General features: G+C 40.6%; 1 protein-coding gene across 1 annotated transcript in view; it reads right to left on the minus strand.

The window, feature by feature from the left end:
* adgrf6 (adhesion G protein-coupled receptor F6) overlaps positions 1–24,444 on the minus strand; it is a gene marked incomplete at its 3' end in the record, with an annotated part of 70,852 nt that overhangs the window by 18,474 nt on the left and 27,934 nt on the right. The window contains exons 71-89 of the mRNA XM_079889223.1: positions 23,946–24,092; positions 23,570–23,716; positions 23,284–23,430; positions 22,928–23,074; positions 22,610–22,756; positions 20,446–20,592; positions 19,974–20,120; positions 19,663–19,809; positions 18,500–18,646; positions 18,028–18,174; positions 17,723–17,869; positions 15,923–16,069; positions 15,559–15,705; positions 15,230–15,376; positions 14,990–15,136; positions 14,362–14,508; positions 12,044–12,190; positions 11,803–11,949; positions 11,412–11,558 (exon numbers count right to left, since the gene is read on the minus strand). Of these exons, the coding sequence (XP_079745349.1) occupies positions 11,412–11,558; positions 11,803–11,949; positions 12,044–12,190; positions 14,362–14,508; positions 14,990–15,136; positions 15,230–15,376; positions 15,559–15,705; positions 15,923–16,069; positions 17,723–17,869; positions 18,028–18,174; positions 18,500–18,646; positions 19,663–19,809; positions 19,974–20,120; positions 20,446–20,592; positions 22,610–22,756; positions 22,928–23,074; positions 23,284–23,430; positions 23,570–23,716; positions 23,946–24,092 (2,793 nt within the window). The remainder of the gene's footprint in view (positions 1–11,411; positions 11,559–11,802; positions 11,950–12,043; positions 12,191–14,361; positions 14,509–14,989; positions 15,137–15,229; positions 15,377–15,558; positions 15,706–15,922; positions 16,070–17,722; positions 17,870–18,027; positions 18,175–18,499; positions 18,647–19,662; positions 19,810–19,973; positions 20,121–20,445; positions 20,593–22,609; positions 22,757–22,927; positions 23,075–23,283; positions 23,431–23,569; positions 23,717–23,945; positions 24,093–24,444) is intronic.

The raw sequence follows: 24,444 nt of genomic DNA on the forward strand, positions 1-24,444 counted from the left end.
AAACACAATAACCCAAGGTTAAAGCCCCTACTGCTTAAACGTCAGGCTAACAGTAGCACCTCTCCCTAGGGCCACTGCCGAGCTCCAGCTCAAGGCATGGAAACCACATCTACAGGAAGGGTTCCTTAAAGGGAGTACGGCCCCGAGCCAAAAGGTCTCCGGCCTGCTACTTTCGGGGGACCAAAGTCGACCCCTATGACCAGGGAGGCTATCACGTTTAGTGCTGAAGCCAACAACCTGTTTAGACCTAAGGGAAGCGGAGGCCTCAGCAGGAAGACTCCGAAAGCAGAGGAAGCCTGCACACTCACATGGTCTCCAGAACTTATTCTCAAATAGTGAAAGTTCAACCTTTGCAGAGCTCAACAGGAAAGGCAAAAAATACACATATGGTGGCCTCAGCAGGAAGACTCTCACAGAGAGGAGGCCTGACACATATCTAACCATAGACAACTTAATTATGTATATGGAGGCCTCAGCAGGAAGACTCTCAATGGAGAGGAGGCCTAACACAATCTAAACCATAGACAGCTTAACTATGTATATGGTGGCCTCAGCAGGAAGACTCTCAGTGGAGAGGAGGCCTGACACATATCTAACCATAGACAGCTTAACTATGTATATGGTAGCCTCAGCAGGAAGACTCTCAGTGGAGAGGAGACCTGACACATATCTAACCACAGACAGCTTAACTATGTATACGGTAGCCTCAGCAGGAAGACTCTCAATGGAGAGGAGGCCTGCCACAAATCTAACCACAGACAGCTAAACTATGAATATGGTGGCCTCAGCAGGAAGACTCTCAGTGGAGAGGAGGCCTGACACATATCTAACCACAGACAGCTTAACTATGTATATGGTAGCCTCAGCAGGAAGACTCTCAGTGGAGAGGAGGCCTGACACATATCTAACCATAGACAGCTTAACTATGAATATGGTAGCCTCAGCAGGAAGACTCTCAGTGGAGAGGAGGCCTGACACATATCTAACCACAGACAGCTAACTATGAATATGGTGGCCTCAGCAGGAAGACTCTCAGTGGAGAGGAGGCCTGCCACAAATCTAACCACAGACAGCTAAACTATGAATATGGTGGCCTCAGCAGGAAGACTCTCAGTGGAGAGGAGGCCTGACACATATCTAACCATAGATAGCTTAACTATGTATATGGTGGCCTCAGCAGGAAGACTCTCAGTGGAGAGGAGGCCTGACACATATCTAACCATAGACAGCTTAACTATGTATATGGTGGCCTCAGCAGGAAGACTCTCAGTGGAGAGGAGGCCTGACACATATCTAACCATAGACAGCTTAACTATGTATATGGTAGCCTCAGCAGGAAGACTCTCAGTGGAGAGGAGGCCTGACACATATCTAACCACAGACAGCTTAACTATGAATATGGTAGCCTCAGCAGGAAGACTCTCAGTGGAGAGGAGGCCTGACACATATCTAACCATAGATAGCTTAACTATGTATATGGTGGCCTCAGCAGGAAGACTCTCAGTGGAGAGGAGGCCTGACACATATCTAACCATAGACAGCTTAACTATGTATATGGTGGCCTCAGCAGGAAGACTCTCAGTGGAGAGGAGGCCTGACACATATCTACCAAAGCAAGGCAGGTCTACAACAAACGTAGTGTATATGGAGGCCTCAACAAAACGACTCTCGAAGGAGAGGAGGCCTAACACATATAGCTAACTATATATAAATATATATATAAAAAAATATATATAAAGAGACACATACCTATGATAGCTACCAATCTGTTCGCAAGAAGGCCTAAACCTAAGGCATGCACTGCATATATGGAGGCCTCAGCAGGATGACTCTCCATGGAGAGGAGACCTGGCACATATACCACAAACAGCTATAATGTCTAAACCAATTGCATGAAGGTCTCAAAGAGACGACCCAAAAAGAGAAGGAAACCTGAAACATGCACTGTGTAAACTGAAGCCTCAGCAAGATGACTCTCAATGGAGAGGAAGCCTAACTCACACATTAACAGAGCTCAGGGAGCGAAGGGCCTAGAGTTCAGTTTTTTACCAAAAAGGGGAGGGGCCACTTCCCAGCTCTACCTGCAAAGCTGTTTGCATGGTAGCTACAGACAGAAAAGTGTATATGGAGGCCTCATCAGGATGACCCTCAATGGAGGGGAAGCCTAACACATATATCTATCCATCAAAGCCAACCTATGTATATGGTGGCCTCAGCAAGAAGACTCTCAATGGAGAGGAGGCCTAACACATATATCTAGGAAATCTAGCTTATCTTACCAAGGCTCATGGCTCTAAAGATGTAACTGCAAAGCGTAACCGAATGTAAACCTCAGCAAACTGTTCTCACAGGAGAGGAAGTCTAATGCACACTATGCACAGTTTAAGGTAAATATGGCCTGCCATATAGCGGAGGCCACATATTTAACAAAACAGAAACGTTTATTTGCAAGGAAGAACGGAGGCCAAAACTCAATTTTGCAGAACATAACAAAAAATATCACTTCCCAATACAGGAACAGCCTGTTCTACGTTCAAAGATGCATAATAAGCTTGACGCAGACCGTCAGATTAAAATTATCATCATGGGTCCAGCACATGAGCCTGATGTCACTTAAAACAGGGGGAAAGAGGGAAGGCAGGACATGTAAAGGGAGAATGGCCATTATCTGCCTCTTCCAGGGCGCTTGTCATTACGATTACCCTGGAAGTCTTCTCTCCTTACCCCCTGCCTTTTCCTCCTGGCCTCGCGCCGTCTCACGGTCCTACTCCTACCAAGAGGAGGGGCACGAGCGGCGACTGAGTCCCGCTGGCCCTGTCTGCGCTCCTCAAAGCGAGACGGGCCAGGGCCCCCGGGGTGTCTGGGTGCGGACCTGGACCGGCGCGGAATGAAAGATTTATACGCTGCTGACCGCGCCCTCGCCTCTCTAAACTTCCCGACCACTGCCTCGACAGAGGTACCGAAAAGTTCAGAGGGCGAGACCGGGGCATCAAGGAGAAATAATTTCTCTTTCTCCACGATGCCTGAAAGGTTCACCCACAGGTGCCTCTCCGTGACCACCATAGCAGCCATAGAACGCCCAACAGCCGTAGCTGTCTGCTTGGTGGCCCGGAGAGCCAGGTCTGTGGTGCGGCGCAGTTCAGCTACCGCATCAGGTGATAAGCCCTGACCCTGGTCCAGGTCCTTCAGCAGATCAGCCTGGTACGCCTGCAATACAGCCATTGTATGCAGTGCAGCACCAGCCTGACCTGCCGCCGCGTATGCCCTGCCATTCAGACGAGACGTGGTCTGAAGAGGTTTAGATGGCAGGGTTGGAGCTCTTAGTGTCGATGCCTCCCCCCGCGCTAGATAGTTCGCGAAGGTATCCTCAACAGGAGGCATCGACACATACCCGTTCTCCCGCACCCCTTCCACATTGGAATAACTCCTCGCTTGGAAGCGATGGATGCGGGAGGAATACGGGTTCTTCCATGCCTTCACGATCTCAGAATGGAGATCAGGAAGGAATGGAAGGCTCCCAGGAACTGATGGGGTGTGGCCAGAGAGAAAGCGCTCGTCGAGCCTTCCACGAGCAGCTCCCTCCTGAACGCGCTGCCAAGGCAAATCCAGCCTAGCGGCAGCCCGCTCCATCACCTCCATCAGTTCCTCATACGCGGGGCAGGAGGGCTGGGCAGACTCAAATAACATATCTTCGTCTGCCTCACGCTCCGCCTGCTCGTCCTGGTTAAACACCAGAGGAGCACTGCCTGCTGGTCCAGAAGATACCTGAGAGCTGTTATCTTCAGCCAGCATCTCATCCTCGTCCCGCGCTGACGATCGAGAGAGACTCACTCCTCTCTCGAACTCGTCAGCGAGGTCTCTTTGCGACCCCCACGATCTGAGCCTCCTCTCGGCCTCAGCGCGAGAGGGACCCGAACCGCGGGGCAAAGAAGACTGTCCCTCCTCCCTCGAGAAGAGGGACAGACGAGAACGAAGAGTCCTTAAGGGTAGACTCTCGCAATGCGCGCACCCCGCCCCCTCGAGAGCAGAGCGCGCGTGCTCCTCACCCAAACACCAAACACATAGGTCGTGCAAGTCACCAGGTGTAAGACATCTCTCACACGGGTCAACACACTTCCTAAATGCTTTTGCAGGTTTATCCATTTTCAAGTACTCAGTAAATCAGTCCCTGAAGACGAAAAGAGGATGTCATTTTCTCCGAGCGCTCCCTTTATACTTCCCGGGTGCGTCAGAGCATGACGTCATGGCTGACGCGGGCCAATATGATTGGCGGGTTTTTATAGGTACTTCAGTCATTGGTCACGCTGAGGCGGTTCCCATAGCGTCATTTCGACGCAGTGGGAGTTCCCTTTCGAAAGGGAACCTGAGTTCAGTCTCGGCTCCTCAGCGAAGAAACATATCTGCATGTTGCCAGCATACTTCCTTATATACCCACGAGGTGGGGCGGAGTTACGCTATGCAAATTCCGCAGACCCATGGCATTTTCTTGCCATTGTCTCATTTTATTTCTCGAAGATGAGAGGCTTTCTAAGCGAAACCCCATTCGTCGTCACGACGTAATGTCTCGGTTACGTATGTACCCCTCGTTCCCTGAGTAGGGAACGGAGACGTTACCTGTGATTGGCCTGGCCGTGCGTCACTCAGAAAACAACAGGCCAATCAGAAGAGAGGCTCATGAATATTAATTAGAAAGGCCAAAATCAGCCTGTTCTTAGCAGAGCTCCTGAGAAAGGAGCTTTAAAAAATATATTGGGTTGGTTTTTGGTACTTATACCGCACATATATATTCTTAAGGACATCAAAACCTAAAATAAAACGTCATAAATGTGTACAATATGGGACCTTTAAGTAAATGTACAGAAGTACTCATTTTTAAAAGTACTTGAGTATCAAAAGTAAAAAGTAAATGTCAATGCATTGTTTTATTATTGTTGCATTGTTGCATGTAATACTTACAGTACCTTATGCCTCTGAATCTATGTTTGCCTACCTACCCTCATATCAATATCAAATTTATATCTAGAACACAGTTCCAGTTGTGGGACTGAATGTGAGATTGAATAAGTGCACTCAATGATGTCCACAATGGTTTCTGACACCTAAATGGCTGTTCCCTCAAATAGTGCCCTATTTAAAGTTGTTTGGCTTTTAGAATGAATATGTTAGCCTTACTGTTATCTATAAGCTAGTGTGCTCCAAAACAATAACAAAATTCGCATTTAGAAGACCAAACCCAACGCTGAAAATGAAAATCAGGTTGATGTCAGATTCCAACGTCAGATTGACATTAATCTCCAACGTTGGACAGACGTATTGTGGTTAAAAAAATTTAAATCGGGTTGACATCAGAAACCAACATCAGTCGGGTTCTGACGTCAACCCGACTTTCATTTCCAACCAAAATCAAACCCTTGCAACCAAAATCATCCCCTGACTTACGTTACTACTTTCTCCTCAAGGACCTTGACAAAAAAGTAATGGAGTAAAAAGTACGATATTGGTCTTTCAAATATAGTGAAGTTAAAGCAAAAAGTTTCCATAAAAAATAATACTCAAGTAAGATACTCAAAAAGTGTACTTAAGTACAGTACTCAAGTAAATGTACTTTGTTATGGTCCACCTCTGCTTGAATGTGATTGGGCTCTCAGACGAGATCCCAATTCGTCAGTCAATGACAATTAACGTGAAGGTGACTGATTGATAAGGAACTGAGAAAGAACAATATCAGCATTTTTAAATCTAAGATTTGTACAAATAATTAGAAATCCAAAAGAGTTTGATCTATGTCTAAAATATTGTTAAAAGGGGTGGTTGATTATGATTTCACTTATTAAACTTTAGTTAGTGTGTAATGTTGCTGTTTGAGCATAAACAACGTCTGCAAAGTTACAATGCTCAAAGTTCAAAGCAAAGGGAGATATTTGCTTTTAAAGAAATTGCTTTTTAAGGACTACTACAAACGGCTGGTAGGGACTACACGACATTCCTCCAGGGTTAGTGACATCTTGAAACCTAAAATTTACATAAACCCCGCCCCCTGAACACGATTTATAGATTACCAAGACAAAATATGCTAATCAATGACTAGAAGATAACTACACATAAGCTACATAAATTCATCAACTAACCATTCAGAAATGTCCTGTTTCATTCTATATGTTGTCACTTCTTTATGAGTCTCTCCATCATTGTCTGAATCCGGTTTGAACATAAAAGGCTAAAAGTTTTTGAAAATTTCAGTGCAAGCTCTTGAAGCTCCGCCCTCTGTGCCACAAGCAGCAGCTCATTTGCATTTAAAGGAACAGACACAAAATGGTGCGTTTTGCTCACCCTCAAAAAGTGACAATTTTAACATGCTACAGTATATAAAATATCTGTGGGGTATTTTGAGCTAAAACTTCAAATTCACACTCTGGGGACATCAAAGACTTATTTTACATCTTGTGAAAAGGGCATTATACCACCCCTTTAAAGAAAATGAACAAGAATTTAAAAAAAATTGGGCTTATTTATGTCCAAAAACACTTGCATACAATAACATAGCAAAAAAATTAACATGCACTGAGATGAAAATAATAACTGGGGAAATGTGGAAAACTCCCAAAAAAGTTTTTTGAAAATCTTCATGTTTTGACCGGTTTTGACACAACACACGTGGAGTGTTGCCTTGACAACAGTTGAGGGTATATTTTGGAGAAAGAATGTCTCTGAGGACACATCTGTGCAACCGTATCAATTTGAACCGGAGTCAGACTGTCATGAATTTATTTGCAATAAGTGCTTCAGCTGTAAATCATACTTTTGCATGTGTTATTGTTTATAGGGAGGTTTGGGTCTGTTACATTATATCCACTCATGCACGAGCAATTGTACAACACATTCATCCACATCTATCTATAAATTACAGAAACGTCTGTCTGTCTGTCTGTCTGTCTGTCTGTCTGTCTGTCAGTCAGTATGTCTGTTATTCGCATATCTCTCGAACCGTTAGTCCGATGGATTTTAAACCTGACAGGTGTCTCGCTACGGGAACGAGTAAGTGCAGTGCCAAGTTTGACGTTGTTTGGATTAGAAATGCAAAATATATCGTTAAATATATCATTTCTAGAAGGTTGTGGTTTAAAAATAAACATTCTGACATTATGGGTTGTGGTTTAAAAATAAACAATAAAACAAACACTCTCTGGATGTTAACTGAATCTGTAAGTTTACTTCTTAATATGTTTATTTAAAGTTATGCTGTTTACTTCTTAATATATTATTTAATTCTGGTGCGCTTAATATTATCGCTACTGTTTAATAGAGAATGAGAATGTGACGTCATGCGTTTCACTCCGCGTTGCATTCCGGGAAGGCGCCGCCATATTAGGTGGTTAAGCTATCCGTCGCCATGGTTAATTCGACAGTGAGACCGAGAGAAATAGCGACAGAGAGAGAAAGAGCAGCTTGATATTCGTTTGCATTTTTGCGATACGGTTGAATAAATGGAGAAATAGGAAGCGAAAGGAAAGGGGCTCTATCGGGAGAGACAAAATAACGTCATTCAGGCGTCATTCATATGTGGAAATAAATCTGATATGAATCGGATGTGCATTTGGACCTGCCGTGTAAGCGGACATATACCCACAGATCGGACATTCCCCTGTCAATGCGAGTCATACGTCATTGAAAAAAAGTGTCTTTTTGAAACAGTTTGCAGTACAGATATATCTATAACAAATGAAACAACTCTAGTTGACTAACAGAGTATTAATTTTGTTCATTTGTGTCATCTAGTGCTGAAATACCTTGCTTTTGAAAAGTGCTCATTGTCACTGCTGTCAGTTTAGTGACAAGCAGTTTCTCTAAATAGCGTTGTTATTTTGTCTCTCCCGATAGAGCCCATTTCATTTCGCTTCCTCCTTCTCCATATCTTCCCAAGAAACTGCGGCGTATCGCTAAAATGTAAACAAATACTAAGCTGGGCTCTCTCTCTTTTGCTATTTCTCTCGGTCTCACTGTTTAAGTAACCATGGCAACGGACAGCATTTTACCACCTAATATGGCGGCGCCTTCCCGGAATGCAACGCTTCGTGAAAAGATTGTGACGTAACTCCTCATTCTCTATAGTAGCCTATGCTAAGTCTCTTTCACGGCCATCATTTGTAGTAAATGTTAATATTTTACTGTGTCATGCGCGCTGAAGTTAGCCTGTAACTATGTGATGTTTAATATGTTAAATAGTTGCCCTGCCTATTCAACAGTATAGCTCTAGGCTATGCAGGCTTAAACGAGGTTAACTATCCTCTTACCGATTGTGATGGCAAATCCCCATCAGCTGTTACTTTAGGCCGGCATGGCGTGGCCATTTTTATTTTGGCTCCCATGTTAACAGGTTAGAGCAGTGGTTCTCAATCCTGGTCCTGGGGACCCACAGCTCTGCACAGTTTGTATGTCTCCCTAATTTAACACACCTGATTCAGATCATCATCTCGTTAGGAAAGAGTACATCTCTGTGGCTGTGCACTGATGTGCATAAATTATTATAATTCAAATGAACTATTAGTTATGAACAGCAGCCAAATGAATTATATTCATACCACATTTCTGCCCATATTCTGGGCATCTGATATTTTGCTGACCACCTGATTGTGAAAAAAAAAGGGGTCAGTGATGGAAAGTGTGGAACAGGGACTTGGGAAAAATGATATCCCTTGATGCAAGTGGTGGAACTGGGAAAACATTCATATTGTGTCACATCCTTAACAAAGTGTGTGCACAGGGCAAAGTAGCTCTTGCAACAGCTGCAAGTGGCATTGCAGCTACCCTACTGCCGCAAGGCACAACCTTTCACAGTAGGACAAAATGTCCTCTCATTCTCACTGACGAGTCCACTTGCAGTATGAGTGAACATGACAGCACTGCAACACTCCTTAGAATGAATGACGCATCTCATGGTTGTGGATGAAGTGTCAATGATGGATCGCTGTGCATTAGAAGCAGCAGATCGTACATTCCAGTGGCTCAGAGGTTCAGACAAGCCATTTGGTGGCATCACAATGGTTTTCAGCAGTGACTGGAGGCAAATCCTTACTGTTGTCCCACATGGTAGCCAAACCCAGATCATAGGAAGGTGTTTCAAGAGCTCACACCTATGGAAAAATGTTGAGATTCTTCGTCCAACAGAAAACATGAAGATCACTCAAGCTGCTGGAGATCAACAAACAGAAGCAGATTTTGCCAAATTCCTTTTGAACCTTGGTGAGGGGAAATTCCTGTGGTTCCAGAAGTGGGTGAATTTGCAATTGAGCTCAATGAATCACTATCAATTTCTGGCGAGAAACTTGAGGACATTGTCAATTGGGTACATGATGACATGACAATCAACATTTCCAATCCAAAGTGGCTATGTGAACGTGTCATACTGTGCTCAACCAACTCTGAAGTTGACAAAGTGAATGAATATATGACAAAGAATTTTCCTGGAGAAGAGCATGTTTGCAACAGTGTGGACACAGCAGAATCTGAGGGTCATCATATGTACCCAACTGAGTTTCTAAATACCCTCTGCCCATCTGGTATGCCTCCCCATCGCATCACTTTAAAGGTGGGAATGGTGATCATGCTATTTCGAAACTTTGACCAACAAAATGGACACTGCAATGGATCGAGATACATCATTGAACAAATCCTGCCTCATCTTTTGGTTGCGACTTCTGTGATCGGTGTCAATGCAGGATGCACATTACTCATTCCACGCATCATCCTCATCCCATCTGACAACATATTTCCATTCACCCTGCGACGTAGGCAGTTTCCGGTGAGACCCTGCTTTGCCATGACAGTGAATAAGTCACAAGGCCAGTCTTTGCAACGTGTTGGTGTCTTCTGCACAAGAGACTTCTTCAGTCATGGTCAATTCTACGTTGCAGCCAGCAGAGTTGGCAGATCAAACAGACTTCGTATTCTTGCTCAAGATGATGAAACAAACAAAAAGCGCCACTTTCTGAGCAATGTTGTCTATAAAGAGGTGCTGACACAATAACAACATGTAATCTTCAAGAACAGTCAGTCTGCACTAACAAAACACAAATATCTACTCTAAATATATCCTCCAATGCATCATTATGTCAGTATCAGTATTTGCTTCCTACCATGCACAAATAATAATGTCACTGAACTAGGGTTGTGCCGATGGACGATATCATCGTCCATCGTGATGGCTGACCGACATCACGATGGAGAGCCACCATCGTGATGCCACGCCCCCCACCCTGTCAGACCAGCCCAGTCTCACGGCAGTTCGTTTTCGTGTGTACACCAGTGGTTGGGAACCTATGGCTCGTGTGGCTCGCAAGGTCTCTCACCCTTTACCAACAAACGATAAAAAAAATGAAGACGTGTGTGTTCAGTGCTGTTCGCGAGTGTCACGAGTCACCACAGCAATCAACCAAACGCTTAAGTTTCTGTGGTAACCTAACAGTTACAGCTCCTGAACTGGGATTCAAGCAGAACAGCTTGTTTAAGGTGATGGCGAAATTCATTTTAAAACAGCAATGAAAATGTAAAAGTAGGCTTTATAAACTTTAATATATCCTTTTATTGAAACGGGTGCTTTGCTGTGCAAAGAGAAACATTTCACCCGTTGGCCGCTGGTACTTTCACTTTTGCCGCAGAGACCCTTTATGTCCTATAGGCCTAAATGTATCGTATTGTTGATAATCCGCACAGATTTCAGTTGACGATTATGTAAAGTTCATAACAAAACATGAATGAGAAAGAAAAGAGCAGGATGTGCTATTGAAAAGAAAAATTAAAAGCACGATAAGTCGCGAAAGAGAACTGAATTCTACTGACAGGATGGCGCGCGCGCGCTCCGAGCGCAACATGGTCAAGTAGTCTTTGTCTTCGGTTGCGCGCCTGAACGGCCAAATAAACATAGAAATATTTCAAAATGCCAAGCCGAGTATTCCCGTGGCGTAAACACAGTAGATGTAAGTAGCTACAATGTGCACTCTCCCTGTCTCTTCGTGATGGCCCCCCCCCCCCCCCCCCCGACGATATCATCGTCCATCGCGATGTTTTACTGTAAACATCGTCAACTGCCAATTTAGGGGACATCGCCCAACCCTACACTGAACTTTTGCTGTGTAATTGTAACAATGAGCACTCAAACACACCAAACCAACAATTACTAAAAACACAGACAAAAACTGATTTTGCACAGGCACTTTGCACTAGTCTATAGTAAAAGAAAGCTCAGAAGAAAAGAACAGTTGGATCACTCATTCATACTGTGAAGGTAAACATATTCATTGGCATCTTTACAACAGAATGCTTCACTTACAAAAAAACCCAAAACATGCAAAGTAAAAATCACATGGATTATTATTCAAGGATAGCGTCAACAGAAACCTAAAAATAAAATATACCTGTACATGTGTTATTGATGCTGATAATGAGACTTGAGTTTGTTGCTGTGAATCCATCCAAACAAGAGCAATTGTAACTTCCTATTTCATTTGTGCAGTTGGAATCTAGACCACATACAGATGGACTGAACAGACATTCATTTATATCTATAAAAAAATAAAATAAAAAGTTATTATTTAAAAACAGATTTATAAAAACAACAAAAGGTATGGAAGACATCTATACAAGGAATATACAAATTAAGTAGTAATGTCGTCCCCCCCCCCCGCCCGAATTAATATGAACCTTTTAAAAGAAAATATATTTATAATTGTGTAATAACTGAAAGTTTAAAAACATAAAAATTACTTGTAAATTACAGTTCAAAATATCAAATAAACAAAAACTTACCGATGCATGAGTTGTTTTTATTAATAGCTTGATTACTATCTGTAACACTATATCCATTCCAACAAAGGCATGAGAAGCTTCCATTGTAATTGTAGCAGTGAGAGTTCGGCCCACACACTGATGGCGAGTCAAGACATTCATGGATATCTGAAACAAAGTAATTGATAAAGTGAACAGTTGGCAGAAGATTAAGGCAGTACAAACACTAACAAAAGGTTCGAGTATCAGCTGTCAATCATACCTCTGCATGTGTTACTGCTGTTTATAGGGAGATTTGGGTCTGTTACATTATATCCATTCATGCACGAGCAATTGTAACTCCCAACAGTGTTGTTGCAGATCGAGTTTGGACCACAGACCTCTGATGTCTCAACACATTCATCCACATCTTTAGTAAAAGAAAATTTTACAGACATTAAAATAACAGTTTCCTCTTTACGTCACTCATACAGAATGTGGAGGTCAATTAATGAATTGCCTAACAGTACAATCTAATATTCCATTTAGAATATTTTATCCAAAGTAGGAAACACTGAAACTTCATAATGTTAGCATTAAAACATATTTGCTATTTATTTTAATAAAATTGATTGGACTAAGGGTGTACAAAAACATCTAGGTTACATATGGTAACCAATGTTCCCTGAAAGAGGGAACGGAGACGTTCGTCAGAGGGATCTGACAGAAATGGGATCTTCGCAGAGAGACTACTTAGTAAATCTTCTACTCAATCTACTTAGCGAGAAACTAAACAAGCCAATGCACATTGGCATTCAATAACTGCGCCAGCTGCTTCTATCACGCAGTATGGGTATATAATGAGCAGCAGGTGCAACGCATCTTTGGTTTTCGCTGAGGAGCCGAGCCAGGGACCCGGCCGTCTGCAGTGATGGTACAACAACATGGCGACGGGACGGAACCATACGGAACCAAGACGTTCCCTTTCATGTCGGTCACTCCACCATTCGTAGTAGGGATCCGACAGAAATGGGATCCCTATCAACACGCCATGTTGTTGGCCCTTCCAGTGCCCTGCATAAGCCTCACTTCTCTCCCTTTATTAGGGGCAGAAGCCTATGCGGGGAGTCCTGGCCACTGATGTTCCTCAAGACCAACTCAGGGAGAATATTGGATAACACTGGGAAAGCGTGCCCTTCCTAGGGGAAGGAGAACGCTGCAGAAGCCACGTCCTGCCCGGAGGGTGGTAACATGGAGAAAACCCATATGGACTAGCCAAGCAGGGTAGCGCAACATATGGAAGTCTCTGGAGTGGTTCTGGCCTAATCCTAGTGGGGAAACACACCGGCAGAGACGGCAGAGTGGGCTCTGCCAAGAGAAAGACAATGTCTAGCCGACAAGGTAGCCGTACCATCAAATTTACACATAAGGGGTCGCCGCATGGACCGATACAAATGGACACCTAGTCTAGCACAGGTTCCTCAATGCATACGAGTGTTAGGCCTGGCGTCAGACGCTCCGCAATGTCTGACTGCTGTAGGGGTGACAGAGGAACTCAACAGGGTTAGCCGTCTCCGGGGAACACACTGGAGCAATAGACACACGTATTTGGCCGACCAGCCGAGAACGGCGTACCAAGCCGAGACTTGAGCAGGTTCCCCGCGCTACTGGCCAATTGGGGCGAATATACGGGAAGATACTGGCTCTACATGAAGGCTATAGAATCTAGTAAACGTGTTGATTGTCGCCCAACCCGCAGCTCTACAGTACATATACCTGTCAGCAAGGTGCCTTGAGCCAATGCCCAGGAGGAAGCAACACTTCTAATTGAGTGTGCTCGCAACCCGAACGAGCAAGGCACATCTTGGGATTGATACGCCAAGACAATAGTATCCACTATCCAGTGGGCTAACCTCTGCTTGGAGACAGCCTTTCCCTTCTGCTGGCCTCCGTAACAGACGAAGAGCTGGTCTGAGGTCCTAAGCTTTGCGTTCTGTCCACGTATAACCTCAAGGAACAGACGGGACAGAGAAAAGCCAGGGCTAGATCTGTCTCCTCCGAGGGCAGCACTTGCGGTTCACTACCTGGTCTCTAAAGGGTGTGGTAGGAACCTTGGGCACACATCCGGGCCGGGGTCTCAGGACAACATGAGAGTCAGCCGGTCCGAATTCTAGAAACGATATGTCGACCGAAACCGCTTGCAAGTACCCTACCCTCTTGATAGAAGCCAGCGCCGTCAGGAGCACTGTCTTTAGTGACAGGATCTTTAGCTCTTCTGACTGCCGCAGTTCGAAGGGAGGTCTCTGCAGTACGCTGAGCACCAGAGACAGGTCCAAAGAGGGTATAGAGGGGGGATGCTTAGAGCTGTGAAAACAGCTGGTTTTTTTTCCTGAGGTGATACCCAGAAGAAGCAGCTGGCGCAATTATCGCATGCCAATATGCATTGGCTCGTTTAGTTTCTCTCCAAGTAGATTGGTCTCTCTGTGAAGATCCCATTTCTGTCGGATCCCTCAGACAAATGTTGGAGTGACCAACATGAAAGGGAACATTTAATTTATTATTCAATGCTAGAGAACAAAGAGATCTGAACACAGAATGTACCTCTACATGTGTTATTGATGCTGATAGTGAGATTTGAGTTTGTTGCAGTGAATCCAACCAAACATGAGCAATTGTAACTTCCTATTTCATTTGTACAGTTGGAATCTGGACCACATACAGATGGACTGAACAGACATTCATTTATATCTATGGAAAAATATTTAAGTAATAATTAAAAAAAAAATTCATTAACACAAACACATAAAGACATGAAATACATTTGTTATCTCATGGCATTCATATGTCTATAGAAAGAGAATAGAAATCAAAAAGGTAGAAACTGCAATATTTAAAGCACAAAAAAGCCAGAACAAATGTAAATGTATCTCCCAAAGAAAAAGTGCTGGATAAAACTAGTATTTCAGCCCTAAACTTACAAGGTCAAACTGCATGTGAAAAAAACAAAAAACAACAAAAAAAAAAAAACCAAGGGAGAAAAATGGGATACATATAGTGTGAATCAAAATGTGTTTTTTGAATGTCAACATTGTTCTAGGAGAACGAAAAGTAAAATGAGATTTTTCTAAAAAACTATATAAACAAACAATGATTATCGACATATCTGATAAAGGCATATTTGAAATTATGCAACAATCATGACAGAGAATATTACATAGTGCAAACTTACCAATGCATGGGTTACTTTTGGTATTCGCCTTATTCCCATCTGAGACGTTATATCCTTCCCAACAAAAGCATGAGAAGCTTCCATTGTAATTGTAACAGTGAGAGTTCGGCCCACACACTGATACTGAGTCAAGACATTCATAAATATCTGAAATAAAATCATTTAAAAAAGAGAAAGGTTTGACAAAAGATGTAGACAGTACAAATATAAACTGCTCAGTGCTTCAGCTATCAATCATACCTCTGCATGGGTTACTGCTGTTTATAGGGAGGTTTGGGTCTGTTACATTATATCCACTCATGCACGAGCAATTGTAACTCCCAACAGTGTTGTTGCAGATTGAGTTTGGACCGCAGACCTCTGATCTCTCAACACATTCATTCACATCTTTAGTAAAAGGAAGTTATGGGAAAAATAACAGTTTGGTTCACTCATACATGTGTGAATAAATAATGAGAATAATGAGAATGAGAATGGTTAGCTTACAAATGTTACATAAAAAAATTGACATGCATTAACTCTTATTATTAAAAGCTAGAGTAACAAACAAATCTGAATTTAGGATGTACCTCTACATGCATTATTGATGCTGATGGTGAGACTTGAGTTTGTTGCTGTGAATCCATCCAAACATGAGCAATTGTAATTTCCTATTTCATTTGTGCAGTTGGAATCTGGACCACATACAGATGAACTGACCAGACATTCATCTATATCTATGGGGGAAAACGCAATATTATTAAAACAAGCAATTGTTTAAAAACATTTAGTTTCCTGCATTTATCATTTCAAAAGTAAGATTTCAGCCCAGGCACTAATCGTGAATCAAAACATTCAAGAATATCTGACATAAAATAGTTGATAAAATGTAAGGTTACATTCAACAGAAGATTCAGGCAGTTCAAACAGTAATGCATCAGCTGTCAATCATACCTTTGCATGTGTTATTGCTGTTTATAGGGAGGTTTGGGTCTGTTACATTATATCCACTCATGCATGAGCAATTGTGACTCCCAACAGTGTTGTTGCAGATTGAGTTTGGACCACAAACCTCTGATCTCTCAACACATTCATCCACATCTTTAAAAAAAAAGTTTTTTTACTCATACAGATCAGGTTAAATCATTCTTTGAGTTGCAATGTTTACAATCTAATGCCACATTTACAAAATTATCTCTAAAAACATGAAACAATGAAACTTTTAGGCATTGCTTCAGCATGGTGTAGTAGGTATTGGGTTCCCCATAGCATTAACACCAAGACGCAGCGTTGAAGTTCCACTTAAAGGGATAGTTCACTTTGAAATAAAATTTTGGTATGTTTTAGCTTACCTCAAGGGCATCCAAGATGTAGGTGTCTTTTTTTCCGCAGTAGTTTTAATTTTGATATTTTCAAACCGTTCTGGTCTGTCAGTAATTTAATGCAGGTCTGTGGTCACTGTCTCAAAGAGCATGCACAGAGTCCAAATTAAAACAATTCCCCATCGTCCAAATTAAACAATTCCCCATCGTAAGTACACATTGATGGCCTAAGACACGAAACGAGCGGTTTCTGTGAGAAAACGAACAGTATTTATATTGTTTTTACCTCTTGTAACACAGCCACATCCAAGTGATCTGGTGCAGACTGGTGCATAGATATATACACTAGATGTCGCATTGGCTACGGCAGTTCTTAACGAATGCCGTAGCCAAGGCGACATCTAGTGTATATATCTATGCACCTGTCTGCGCACACGTCACACAGCAGGATGCACGCGCGCCCTCAGATCACTTGGATGTGGCTGTGTTACAAGAGGTAAAAACAATATAAATACTGCTCGTTTTCTCACACAAACCGCTCGTTTCGTGTCTTAAGCCATCAATGTGTACTTACGATGGGGAATTGTTTAATTTGGACGATGGGGAATTGTTTTAATTTGGACTCTGTGCTTGCTCTTTGAGACAGTGACCACAGACCTGCATAATATGACTGACAGACAAGAACGGTTAGACCTAAAAATATCAAAATTTAAACTACTGCAGAAAAAAAGACACCTACATCTTGGATGCCCTTGAGGTAAGCTAAAACATACCAAAATTTAATTTCAAAGTGAACTATCCCTTTAAAAAGAGAACGTCTCAGGTTGCGTATGCAACCCGGTTCCCTGAGAAAGGGAACAAGAAGCTGTCTTGTTGCCATGCTTAAGGCATGCCTGTACATTTCCTTCAGACAAAAGAGTTGATGACATGTAAATCGGGCACCCTTTTGTAAGCATATGCACTGCATGTATGACGTCATGTACTGCCATCTGACAATAAAATTGGTGTGTGTTTACACATGCTCAGACACCAATCACACAGAGGGCATTCCTCATAGCGTAAAACACCAAGATACAGGATCTCATTCCCCTTCCAGGGAACCAGGTTGTATACGCAACCTGCCTGTTATTTTCGAATACATAATTCTCTTTTGTTTTTGGTTTAGCTAGGGAGTTAGCTTATACTATTGCAGTTTTTTTTCCTAGTGTATTTAGCTCTGATATTTTGTGTTAGACATAGGGTTGTTGTTTGATATTTTGCCTATACTCCCTCCTGGTGTTTTGAACACCTCCCTGTTTATTTGTGTCCTCTTTTCACTAGGTACATTACATGAGAAGACTGTTAATAGGAAAACCATCAGTTTAAAAAACAAACAAACATCTAAACAAAAACATTCTTTTTATTGAAGATTTGATTATAAAAAAGAATGTACCTCTACATGTGTTATTGATGCTGATGGTAAGATTTGAGTTTGTTGCAGTGAATCCATCCAAACATGAGCAATTGTAACTTCCTATTTCATTTGTGCAGTTGGAGTCTGGACCGCATACAGATGGACTGACCAGACATTCATCTATATCTATGGGGGAGAAACACAATATTCTTAAAATAATTTAAAAATAGTTTAATTTCCTGCAATTATAATAACAACAGTAAGAGTTTTGCCAAAACACTGATGGTGAGTCAAAACATTCATGAATATCTGGCATAAAATAACAGATCAGCTGCCAATCATACCTCTGCATGTGTTATTGCTATTTATAGGAAGGCTTGGGTCTGTTACATTATATCCACTCTTGCACGAGCAATTGTAACTCCCAACAGTGTTGTTGCAGATTGAGTTTGGACCGCAGACCTCTGATCTCTCAACACATTCATCCACATCTTTAGTAAAAGAAAGTTCAGAGGAAAAGAACTGTTTGGGTCATTCATTCATATGTAAACAAATAAATGAGAATAATTTGTTTACAAAAATTACATAAAAGAAAAATAATATAGAAAAACTAATTTATTATTCAAAAAATTAGAGTAAACAAATCTGAATATAAAATCCACCTCTACATGTGCTATTGATGCTGATAATGAGATTCATATGTAAATAAATAAATAGAATGATTTGTTTACAAAAATTACATTCAAAAGTTACATGGAAAAACGGTAGCTTATTATTCAAAAAGTTAGAGTAAACAGATCTGAATATAAAATGTACCTCTACATGTGTTATTGATACTGATAGTGAAATTTGAGTTTGTTACAGTGAATCCATCCAAACATGAGCAATTGTAACTTCCTATTTCATTAGAGCAGTTGGAGTCTGGACCACATACAGATGGACTGAACAGACATTCATCTACATCTATGGAGGGGAAACGCAATATTATTAAAACAAGCAATTTTTTAAACAGTTTCAATTCCTGTAATTATAATGTAGCATCTGGACCAATCAGACACACACAAATGATTCATTATATTTAATGAATAATCCAGCAAACTCACTCTCCCAACAAAGGTCTATGAAACTTCCCCCAAAACTAACATCCCAAATGAAGCTAACACACTGGCAGAACCCGGTGTCCTGTTACAGGACACATTAAGACTGATAAGACTTTTTACAACCCCAAAAGGAATTTGCAGAGAATTGTGAATCTCACTTAATTCTTGCTGAGAAGGAGAAATAAACCCTTTTAATCCTATATATTCTATATATAACCACTTGAGAAATGTATAAACATGTATCTAATTTTCCCATCTCATGATTTTCCTGTCTTGTTGCCATGCTTAAGGCATGCCTGTACATTTCCTTCAGACAAAAGAGTTGATGACATGTAAATCGGGCACCCTTTTGTAAGCATATGCACTGCATGTATGACGTCATGTACTGCCATCTGACAATAAAATTGGTGTGTGTTTACACATGCTCAGACACCAATCACACAGAGGGCATTCCTCATAGCGTAAAACACCAAGATACAGGATCTCATTCCCCTTCCAGGGAACCAGGTTGTATACGCAACCTGCCTGTTATTTTCGAATACATAATTCTCTTTTGTTTTTGGTTTAGCTAGGGAGTTAGCTTATACTATTGCAGTTTTTTTTCCTAGTGTATTTAGCTCTGATATTTTGTGTTAGACATAGGGTTGTTGTTTGATATTTTGCCTATACTCCCTCCTGATGTTTTGAACACCTCCCTGTTTATTTGTGTCCTCTTTTTGAAATACAGCAAAATTATGAAAAATAACAGATTCCAGGAAATCACTAGGTGCATTACATGAGAAGATTGTTAATAAGAAAACCATCAGTTAAAAAAAAAAACCAAACATCTAAACTAAAACATTCTTTTTATTGAAGATTTGATTATAAAAAAGAATGTACCTCTACATGTGTTATTGATGCTGATGGTGAGATTTGAGTTTGTTGCAGTGAATCCATCCAAACATGAGCAATTGTAACTTCCTATTTCATTTGTGCAGTTGGAATCTGGACCACATACAGATGGACTGACCAGACATTCATCTATATCTATGGGGGAAAACACAATATTCTTAAAATAAGCAATCATTTAAAAATAGTTTAATTTCCTGAAATTATAATAACAACAGTAAGAGTTTTGCCAAAACACTGATGGTGAGTCAAAACATTCATGAATATCTAGCATAAAATAACAGATCAGCTGCCAATCATACCTCTGCATGTGTTATTGCTGTTTATAGGGAGGTTTGGGTCTGTTACATTATATCCACTCTTGCATGAGCAATTGTAACTCCCAACAGTGTTGTTGCAGATTGAGTTTGGACCACAGACCTCTGATCTCTCAACACATTCATCCACATCTTTAGTAAAAGGAAGTAATGAAGGAAAGAACAGTTTGGGTCACTCATTTATATGTAAATAAATAAATGAGAATAATTTGTTTACAAAAATTACATAAAAGAAAAATAAAATGGAAAAACTAATTTATCATTAAAAAAATTTGAGTAAACAAATCTGAATATAAAATCCACCTCTACATGTACTATTGATGCTAATAATGAGATTCATATGTAAATAAATAAATAGAATGATTTGTTTACAAAAATTACATTCAAAAGTTACATGGAAAAACGGTAGCTTATTATTCTAAAAGTTAGAGTAAAGAAATCTGAATATGAAATGTACCTCTACATGTGTTATTTATGCTGATAGTGAAATTTGAGTTTGTTACAGTGAATCCATCCAAACATGAGCAATTGTAACTTCCTATTTCATTAGAGCAGTTGGAGCCTGGACCACATACAGATGGACTGAACAGACATTCATCTATATCTATGGAGGGGAAACGCAATATTATTAAAACAAGCAATTGTTTAAACAGTTTCAATTCCTGTAATTATAATGTAGCTTCTGGACCAATCAGACACACACAAATTATTCATTATATTTAATGAATAATCCAGCAAACTCACTCTCCCAACAAAGGTCTATGAAACTTCCCCCAAAACTAACATCCCAAATGAAGCTAACACACTGGCAGAACCCGGTGTCCTGTTACAGGACACATTAAAGGCTGATTTATACTTCTGCGTCGGACCTACGCCGGAGCCTCTACGCTGTAGGCAACGCGTTGGTTTTCATTTATACTTCTGCGTCGTTGTCCGCGTTCACGCACGCAGAGGGAGCATGTGAAACCCGAGGGAGCGGTCCTAGCAGACCAATCACAGAGCTTGCGTCCGCGTAGAGTTGACGCGTTGTTACATTTTTGGAGAGGTGCACGTCAGGGTACGCCGAAGGGTACGCGCGCTACACACAGCCTACGACGTAGCTACGGCGTAAGTTTGATGCAGAAGTCTAAATTGGGCTTAAGACTGATAAGACTTTTTACGACCCCAAAAGGAATTTGCAGAGAATTGTGAATCTCACTTAATTCTGGCTGAGAAAGAGAAATAAACCCTTTTAATCCTATATATTCTATATATAACCACTTGAGAAATGTATAAACATGCATCTAATGTTCCCATCTCATGATTTTCCTTTTATGTGGTTTGGTCTATGTATTCATTCTCTCTTTTAAACTCTTTTGGATTAATGTTTCAGACTTGCATACTATGGTTATAACCAAAATCATATGTGTAGCATGTTTAGTCTCTATAAACTCCAATCTTCGTCCCCCATTTATTAATTAACATTACATTTTTGCTAACTTTGTGACGCATTAGTATTATAAGAATCTTGAAGATTCTTTTGTTAAACACCCAATCAAAGTACATGTTCAAAGGCCTGCTTGAACAAAAGGTCGTAAAGAAATTCCCTCCAAAGGGAACAACTTCTTATTGGCTCACACACCTCCAGAGGGTGTGACATCTTCACGCTTTAAAAAATCACTGATCACAAGATCACACCTCTTAGTCCCTTTCTGAAATCCTGATGTGAAGATGATGCTGAACTAGAAGTTTTCTAAGGACCCCCAAACTTGTGCCAGGCTGCGGGCTTGTCTTTCCATTCACCAAGGATCCTCTAACTCACACTGGTTCTCTCTCATCAAGACAACATCAGCAAAGATCAACTGGAGCCTCAACAAACTGCATCAGGGCAGTTTAATTCAAATGGGCGAGACATGCAAGTATCAAACTTAGTCTCATTATTTGATACATTGAGTATCCTTAGTTTACCTTACTTTTAAAGAAGGGCGTGTTAGAACTAAACTGATGGTTTGCTCAAGGCTGTTGATCTGCTGAATTTCAAACAATGCTATAACTTTCTGTAACAATGCTTCTTGCTTTCCTGTATTCTGCTTCAGCTCTCTTTCCCTTGGTAAACTGCATGCATGTATGTATGTGTATGTTAGAGGAGTTTTAAGTGTTTAGTCTAGTTAATAAAGTCTTGTTCATGTCACATGTAAAATAGTCCGTGTCTCAAGCTCATTTACTGGAGTCACTAATCATGCAGATTTTGACTACAGGCTCTGAATAGTACTGTACAGTAAGAAAGACATTTCCCATACCCCGGAAATGTACATTTCTATTAATCAATTGATAACCAATATTGAGGGTTCACAGGATGAACTGAGTAATTGGTTGTAATGTTAATGTAGCTACATCAAGTTAATCCGATTAACTGATCCAAATATTCATAATCAATTATAACAAGTTACGATTGATTATTAATGTTTCTTAGAGCTAATTTGCTACAATTATTACAACAGTAAGAGTTCCGCCCACACACTCATGGTGAGTCACAACATTCATGAATATCTGACATAAAATATAAAATGATAAAATGTTAGGTTACAGTTAACAGAAGATTCAGGCAGGTCAATCGGTAATGCTTCAGCTGTCAATCATACCTCTGCATGTGTTATTGCTGTTTATAGGGAGGTTTGGGTCTGTTACATTATATCCACTCATGCATGAGCAATTGTAACTCCCAACAGTGTTGTTGCAGACTGAGTTTGGACCGCAGATCTCTGATCTCTCAACACATTCATCCACATCTTTAGTAAAAGGAAGTTACAAGGGAAAGAACAGTTTGGGTCACTCATTCATATGTAAATAAATGAGAATAATATGTTTACAAAAATTACATAAAAAAAACAATTACATGGAAAAACGGTAGCTTAATATTCAAAAAGATAGAGTAAACAAATCTGAATATAAAAATGTACCTCTACATGTGTTACTGATGCTGATGGTGAGATTTGAGTTTGTTGCAGTGAATCCATTCAAACATGAGCAGTTGTAACTTCCTAATTCATTAGAGCAGTTGGAATCTGGACCACATACAGATGGACTGACCAAACATTCATCTATATCTATGGAGGTAAAACACAATATTATTAAAACAAGAAAATATTTTAAAAGTTTTCCTTCCTGCAATTATAATTACAATAGTAAGAGTTTGGCCCACACACTGATGGTGAGTCAAAACATATCTGACATAAAATAGTTGGTCAAATGTAAGTTTACAGTTAACAGAAGTCTAGGGCAGTTCAAACAGTAATGCACCAGCTGTCAATCATACCTTTGCATGTGTTATTGCTGTTTATAGGGAGGTTTGGGTCTGTTACATTATATCCACTCTTGCACGAGCAATTGTAACTCCCAACAGTGTTGTTGCAGACTGAGTTTGGACCGCAGACCTCTGATCTCTCAACACATTCATCCACATCTTTAGTAAAAGGAAGTTCAGAGGAAAATAACCGTTTGAGTCACTCATCCAAATAAATAATACGAAAATAAATAAAATGGATAAACTCTAGCTAATTATTAAAGGTTAGAGTAAATGCAAATCTAAATATAGAATGTACCTCTACATGTGTTATTGATGGCGATGGGAAGACTTGAGTTTGTTACAGTGAATCCATCCAAACATGAGCAATTGTAACTTCCTATTTCATTTGTACAGTTGGAGTCTGGACCACATACAGATGGACTGAAAACACATTCATCTATATCTATGGGTGGGAAACACAATATTATTAAAATAAGCAAATTTTTTTTTTTTTTAAATGTTAATTTCCTGCTATTATATTTATAAAAGCAAGAGTTCAACTCACACACTGATGGTGAGTCCAAAAATTAATGAACACAGACATAAAATCATTTCTAAAGTGAACGGTTAACAGAAGGTTCGGGCAGTTCAAACAGAAACAAAATGTTCAGAGCTTCAACTGTCAATCATACCTTTGCATGTGTTATTGCTGTTTATAGGGAGGTTTGGGTCTGTTACATTATATCCACTCTTGCACGAGCAATTGTAACTCCCAACAGTGTTGTTGCAGATTGAGTTTGGACCGCAGACCTCTGATCTCTCAACACATTCATCCACATCTTTATTAAAAGAAAATTGCAGAAAAAAAATAACAGATCCTCTTTAATTCACTGGTATTCACATCTTTAGTTAACAGAATATACAGGGAAAAAATAGTTTGAATCACTCATTCTTGCAGTATATGAAGGTCAAAAATTATGTCCCAAGTCCGAAACACTGAAATTACGATACTGTGTAAGTTTACAATTCAAGACAAAATGTACAAATTAGCATTTCAGTACATTGAATTTTTTTTTATTGATTTTCAATAATGAAAAGGCTACTTCTGATGAATGATCATTTGGCTTTCTGTTGTGCCACCAGTATTATTGTTGTGGTTATCGGTATATATTTCAAGGTTAAAATGCAGAT

This window comes from Squalius cephalus (genome assembly GCF_949319135.1).
Source record: "Squalius cephalus genome assembly, chromosome: 12".
NCBI classification, from domain to species: Eukaryota; Metazoa; Chordata; class Actinopteri; order Cypriniformes; family Leuciscidae; genus Squalius; species Squalius cephalus.